Source organism: Engraulis encrasicolus, chromosome 1, assembly GCF_034702125.1.
Source record: "Engraulis encrasicolus isolate BLACKSEA-1 chromosome 1, IST_EnEncr_1.0, whole genome shotgun sequence".
Taxonomy (NCBI): Eukaryota; Metazoa; Chordata; class Actinopteri; order Clupeiformes; family Engraulidae; genus Engraulis; species Engraulis encrasicolus.
The window spans coordinates 33,339,291-33,346,790 of NC_085857.1; the positions used below are offsets into that span (position 1 = coordinate 33,339,291).

The 7,500-nt window shown below is 42.4% G+C and overlaps 1 protein-coding gene across 2 annotated transcripts in view; it reads left to right on the forward strand.

Annotated features, from left to right (window-relative positions):
- Nucleotides 1-7,500, forward strand: part of kcnq5b (potassium voltage-gated channel, KQT-like subfamily, member 5b) — a 261,167-nt gene that overhangs the window by 175,045 nt on the left and 78,622 nt on the right. For both annotated transcript variants that reach the window (XM_063200354.1, XM_063200361.1), the window contains exon 2: nucleotides 2,824-2,914. In XM_063200354.1, coding sequence (XP_063056424.1) covers nucleotides 2,824-2,914 — 91 coding nt within the window. The remainder of the gene's footprint in view (nucleotides 1-2,823; nucleotides 2,915-7,500) is intronic.

Below are 7,500 nucleotides of genomic sequence, written 5' to 3' on the forward strand. Positions count from 1 at the left end.
TATGAGCGAAAGTCACTTTGGATCAGTCGATTCATTTTTTTTTTATGCGCCGTGTGATCGTGTTGATAATTGTGATTTTACTTCACTTTCTAGACTGTATGCAGGGAAGGATGACGACTTTACTCAGCTATGAGCATGCAATCAAATCCTGATGACCTTTGTCTAGGTATCTGTAAAGATAACTTTGGATGACATCAAATGAAACCTAAAAAAATCACTGTACAGTACGTATGTTTGACTTAACTTTCTAGACAGAATGTCAAAATATACTCAGCTATACACATTCGTCAAAATCCTGCTGACCTGAGGTCAACTAGGGATTCTCTCTCTCTCTCTCTCTCTCTCTCTCTCTCTCTCTCTCTCTCTCTCTCTCTCTCTCTCCCCCCTTCTATCTCTCTGACACAATCACACATGCATACACATACATATAAGTATATATGTAAATTGCTACACACACACACACACACACACACACACAAACACACACACACACGGATAATCTCCTATCAGATATAAGGGGTTTATGTTTGAGTGTTGTGCATGCTACATGGATCAATAGCATCATGGAAGTGTATATCAAGCCTGTATGAAGCGTTAAGTGCGTTAAGCCTTTATGTTGAGCATGACCTTTACCCCGGGGTCGTGACCCTGGTTGTGTGTTATCGCTAACGTGAGATTACTGATCCAACGAGTTGCATATGGTGGTGTGTTAGAGGGTATGATGAGTGTATGGTGAGGTCTGAGATATGGTGAGACCCGAATTTGACCGTGCTACACGGATGAACCTGCTGACATCTGCATTGTTATTTCAAGTATTTTTCGGTTAACATGGTGAAGTAACTCTCCAGTTCCCGAGCACTCAGTTGGTTTGAGATTAGGTGTGGCAATGGACATCAGAACGCTTTTTTTCTGTCAGCCTGAACGTGGTCTGGTCTCATAAGGCAAGGCAAGGCAAGGCAAGGCAAGTTTATTTGTATAGCGCATTTCATACACAGGTGCAACTCAATGTGCTTCACAAGATTAACAAATGCATGTTTAAAATGCATGATTAAAAAAGAACATGTAAAACATTAAGATAAAACATAAGGTAAAATGATAATAATAATAAAATAAATTAAACAAATTATATATATATATAAATATAAAAAAATAAAAATTAAGAATTTGAGCTAGGGTAAAGCAATGGATCATAATGCACGCCGTTCCACCAGTGGAACACTGTAATAATCATTGAGAACCACCACAGTTCTACACTGTTAGAACATAACACAGGGCCTTTAGCAATGCACTACAACCTCATAATTGCCATTCTGTGAACAACAAATGTATAGCGTTATGTCTTCCGCTGTTAAATCAGGCTAAGGTTGACGCTACCGTGGCTCTAACGGTAGGGCACTGGGCTGCTACGCCGGGCGACCCGGGTTCGATTCCGACCCGGGTTCCATACCCATCCTTCCCCACATCTCTCTCTCTCCCATTTGTTTCCTGTCACTCCTTCACTATCCTGTCTTATAATTAAGTCATAAAAGACACAAAAAAAATGATAGAAAAAAAGTGAGGCTACGGCTGAGGTTGCATAGATGAGTGGATGTGGTGACGGAGGATAAGGGTTTAAGCCTCCAGGGGTGGCAAATCTTTTTACATTTTTTTTTACTTCAGATTCAGCATGCATGAAAACACACTCTTGCTTGCGTACACACTCGCTCGCACACACAGACACAGAAACACACAGTTCATCATGCCCATTTCACCTGGGTCTCCCATCAGCCAAGTTGCTGGAGATTAATTGCAAACAATTTTATTTAGGCAATTGACGTTTTAATCAACAATTAATTATTCACACCCCTAACACAGAGACATCCAAATACCCTACCCGTATTACCTCAGATTGACAGACTTATAGAAAGCCTTCTTGGAATATACAGTATTCACATGGACAGACACACACACAAGTCTTTTCCCCTTCAGTCCTTCCTGGTCCTTCTGTTGTATTCATGGGCATATCTTCCAGAGTCGTCTGTGGAGTGCTCCGCTTTGATCAAACGCAGATGTCTCTCTCTCTCTCTCTCTCTCTCTCTCTCTCTCTCTCTCTCTCTCTCTCTCTCTCTTCAGTGCGGGGTCAATAATTCAGGAGTCATCTGCTTCGCCGTAACTCAGACGCTCGTTGGTTTCTGGAAGGCCCCAGTCGACCACAACAGTCCCACATCATATTTCACGAGTGTGTGTGTGTGTGTGTGTGTGTGTGTGTGTGTGTGTGTGTGTGTGTGTGTGTGTGTGTGTGTGTGTGTGTGTGTGTGTGTGTGTGTGTGTGTGTGTGTGTGTGTGCATATTTCACCTTAATGTGATGGAAAAGTTAAGCGCACACTCCTCACGGGGTTGAGAGACGCCTCTGGACGAAGTTCAGCCATTTTGTGGTCCAGTTTTCCATTTTTTTTTCCATTTCAAAAATTGGTTGTTGTCTTCCTTCCTTTCCTTTATGTCTGTCTGACTTTTCCTTTTTTTGTCTTATTTGTTCTTGCTGATCCGTGTATAATGAGTCGAGTCTTTTCCTTTCCGTTCCTTGGTCCTTGGGAACGAGTGTTTACATTGGTCTGGGTTTGTTGATGTGATGGTCTTTTTCTTCTTCTGTCTCCCCGTGTGTGTGTGTGTGTGTGTGTGTGTGTGTGTGTGTGTGTGTGTGTGTGTGTGTGTGTGTGTGTGTGTGTGTGTGTGTGTGTGTGTGTGTGTGTGTGTGTGTGTGTGTGTGTGTGTGTGTGTGTGTGTGTGTACGTGTCTGTGTGTGTGTGTGTGTGTGTGTGTGTGTGTGTGTGTGTGATACTACAGGTTCATCCTGGTGTTTGGATGCCTGATCCTCTCTGTCCTCTCCACCATCCCCGAACAACAGGAACTGGCCTCCCATTGCCTCCTCATCCTGGTAAGGACCCACAGCATAGCTGGCCTGTCACTCGCCTGATCATATTTCCTCAAAACAAGTTATCGCTCTGCCATTGTTCCTTACTTGAAACCACAAATTGTTAAATTATGTTTCTTAACAAAGTGGTGTATGAGCGCACGAGGAACCAATGGCCATTCTTTTCTTTCCGCAATGACTTGTTCCGCAATGAGTATTTTCGTTTTAATGGAAAAAAAGAGAAAGACTCAATCACTTAGACGCTCAAATTCGCTAATTTTATTTTCCTGGCAATGAGTCCTTTTTATAGCTAATTATGCCCCATGGTTTTCATTTCCAACTTAATTATAGACCCAAAAAACAAACAGGAAATCGGAGTTCTTCAGGGTCTTCACCTTTTTTTCCCCCTTGGTGCTCATCAGTTTAAGGGCTCTCAAAATTGTTCAGGGTAGATGAAATCCGAGGCACTCAAGATTGCAATTTTTTTACTTTTTATTTGGCAGCAATAAAAATAATGTTATTTTCTTGGCAATATAACCTTTTTATAGCTAATTATGCCCCATGATTTCCCAACGTAATTATAGCCCCAAGTGGATCTCAGTATTCAGTGACATGCTGTCACGATTACCAAGTGAGCAAAAATAATAAACTAAAAAAATATTAAAGGGAGAAGCCATGCTCTGATGAAGGCCAATACAATATGGTCGCAACACATAGGCCCATGTGAATGTTGCCATTGCATTTTAAGGTACACCTTTGGGAGATCGGAAAGATGTCAGAGCTGACTTGCTATCCAAAGCAATAGCCCAATAAATGAAGGCAATTTATATTCTGTTGGACTTCGATAAATGAAAGACCTAAATCATAAAGTTCTGTATGTGAACATGGTTCAAAAGGGAATTAAATAAGGAGAACTTTTATAATGGTGTTATGAGTGCTCGAGTCAGAACAAATACAATATGAATGAGGGAGCTCACTTGGTTGAAATGATTAATATTCAACGGTTGAATGAATGCTCTACTGCTTAATCCACTCTTAATTTGACAGTAGTGAAGAAATATTAAGTTTTTACTTAATTCTGAACTGTGTTTGATCTTCGCACCTTATAGATGGGAGTAAAACTCTTTTTAGGGATTGGTTATTTATAAAAACACTATAGTGTACTGTATGCACACATGCACTCATCTAATGGACAAGCAGAGAGGCTTGATAAGGTAGAGAGAGTCCATAAGGAGTTTTGTCTGGAATTTCTGGAATCCCTGTGACTAACAGGGTGGCTGTGGGTCCTTAAAAAGGTCTTAAATTGTATTGAATTCCCTTTTGTTTCTTATTTTGTCTTAAAATTTCAACACAAATGTATTAAATGTATGGATCTTAATTGTAGGGAGGAGTCATTCAGTCATCCATGCTTTGTTGAACTCTCAAAACAAAAAAGATAGCCACATGTACAGAACCTGCACAGCATTGTTTGCATGAATTTTACGAGCACCTGTTGTCGTTAGACTCACACGTGCCATCATATGTTTTGCTTTATTTTTGCGTATATGATCTTGCAAGTTGATCTTATTTTTTGTTTTAATGGCATTGAAAGGTCTTACAATGTCTTAATTTTTACTTGGTCAAACCTGTAGACACCCTGGACTAAGTTTTGCATGTTCACATCATGTATCTGACTAAAAAAGCACATAGTAAGCTCTGAATGTGCAGCACCTACCAAATACACTTTAACGCCTCTTCGAGTACTTTGTCATCGGAAGCTGAAAAATCACCCAGGTGCAAACAGGTCCAACTTCATGAAACATATTATACAAACCAATTTCACAGTCAATTTACTCTACTTAGAGGGATGACATAAGTGCAAAGGGTTATTTTAGGGTCATCGTATGATTGGTCTATTTTCAATTGTTAGTACTTACGTATATTAACTGAGGGGAGCGATGTGGTTTAGGATGAGTCTCTCTCTCTCTCTCTCTCTCTCTCTCTCTCTCTCTCTCTCTCTCTCTCTCTCTCTCTCTCTCTCTCTCCCTCTCTCTCTCTCTATCTCCCTGCCTCCCCCCACATCCGTTTGCTGCTTGTCAGGATTATTTCTCAATCCGCAGTAAAATCCAATTGTCTTGTAAACTGGATTTAGATGTTTTCACTGCGTGCCGTCATATCATCCCAGCTGGTAATGAAATCAGTGATTACGGACAGACGGCTTATGATGAGATTAAATCTCCCCAGCGCAGCATCACTGCAATATGTTATGCCCTTGTTGTAGAGACACTCCAGAGAGGGCGTGTCCACCAAATTAATGAAGTTTGGCACAGTGTTGCCAGATTGGGCTGTTTCCCGCCCAATTGGGCTGCTTAGGATGGCTGTGTGTGGGAAAAATGTCATTTAGCAGAAAAATCCGCCCAATTTTTGCCATAGAAATCAATAGAATTTGGCGGGATTTTGTGCTTCTAGGCGGGTTTTGAGCATTTTTTGAGCTGGAAATCATCAGCCTCATCTGGCAACCCTGGTTTGGCAGTGACGTTGCAGTACACCCTGACCTTGTAAGGGCCAAAACATACCAAGGCGGAACGGAACGGTCGCAGGACGGACGCGGTCTTTCTGCTTAGTTTTGGCCGGCGTGCTTTTCTCTGCCTTGCACACTGACAGCGTCGGCGTGCGCGGCCAGTCCTGTTCAAAACCCTCCCCACAGCTAAAGCTAGCATGCTACTTTGCCATTCATTTGAATGAGACACCGCCGGTCGCCGGCGTGAAAAATACGCTCGAGTTCTATTTTCCAAATGCAGCGCGGCGCGGAGCCGGCTCCCGCGCCGCTGACGCCCGACTACCGCCGGTTGGTGTGTAAGGACAGATAGGTTTCAATGTATTTTCACCGACGCCGGTAAAAAACGCGGCCGTTCCGCGACGCTTTACCGCCTTGGTGTGTCAGACCCCTTATAGAAGCACATAGAGGGAATTGACTGAATGAAGTTTGGCTAGTGAGAGTTACATAGATGAGTGAAAAAAACTAAAACGCAAGGTTGTCCACTAAATTAATGAAATTTGGCAAGTGGAATTGCAATACACTCTGCCCTTGTAATTGACCCGTTCAGAATTTACGTCACACTGAATGCGTGTGCATCGTTGACTCAAACACAGGTTTTAAGGGTATTATGAGAGACTCTTCCGGGTGGTACTGCACTCTAGGGGCGCCAACGGAGGAGTGCAGACTCCATTCAGAATGAATGAGCTGTGCTCTCTCGACAGCCGCCCCTAGGTGAACTGCAGGCATGGGTAAAATAGGGAGTAGGGAGGCTGTATGTAAAACTGACTGTGAACACACACACACACTCACACACAAACAGACAGTGCAGCGATGGTTTCCCATCGAAACCTCAGTCCCTATTACGTTGATGCACTTGATTAAAAAAGAAAAGCATCCCATCTGTGCTGCTCTGGTGTATTGTCTTCGTTCAAGAATGCATGCTCTTTATCCCCTGAAGACACTACCCCTCATAAATTAGCTGTTAGCAGAATGGCAACGACCAAAGAGACACGCTCTTTAATATCCCCAAAGGCTCTCTGATGAAGTCCCTGCCATCATTGCTGACCTGTTTAAATCTAAATATAGTAGAAATCTATTGAAGACCACCACATAGTACTTCACTCCTCATTAAAGTCCTAATGAGGATCAATAATACCACTAACCTTTTAAGAATCGAGTCACACCAATCATTATCATACACTCTTGAAGTAGGTCTGGCCATTTCTGAAGCTTTTTATATGGGTTAGTTGCATAGCCGATCAGGATGTCACGATCTAATTCAGCAGGTTAGACAAGGCTATGTTTTATTGGCCAGTGCAGTGGGCCTTGAGGAAGCTGCAGATTGCTGATTGGCTGGTGGGTTCCCCATAATGTGTAACTGAGGAAGTCAAAAGGGTCATGCAGAGGTCACAGTGAGGTCACAAGTGGCCTCATTTGACTCTAAGGTAACAGATGCATGTGGTCAGAAATGTATTCTGGGCTGAGAATAATATTTTATAAAAAAAAATATACACTGGGCCAAGTATACGTGATGGCTGGAGATGAATATGAATATGAGTTTTATTCACATCAATGAGATAAAATGTAGGTTTCTCTTCTATTTTATTGACTTGTCTATTAGTGTATATACAGTGTCTACATCTACAGTATCTGACCTGTTTCATCCTAAATCTAGCAGCAGTGTTAGTTCTGGCAGGCCATGGTAGTCTCAGATTTGGTGCCAATCAAATATTCTAGGTTTTTTTTTAAATTATTATTATTATTTTTTAAATCAACCCCGACTGCTCACTTCTTCACAGCCCACCACCTGCAACCTCCACCGTGTATAGGCTACCCTTTGTTTGCTCTCCTATTCTGTGGGCAGCCGTGGCATAGTGGTTAAGGAGATCGCCTGTAGACCAGAGGATTGCAGGTTCATATCCCACCCTTACCATTCCCCACCACGCTCCATGGCTGAGGTGCCCTTGAGCAAGGCACCTAACTCCACACTGCTCCAGGAACTGTAACCAATACCCTGTCCGTAGTCCCTTAATGCACGCCGTACCTCCTGTGGCACGCTGTAATAGACATTGCAAGTTAACTACTATACTAT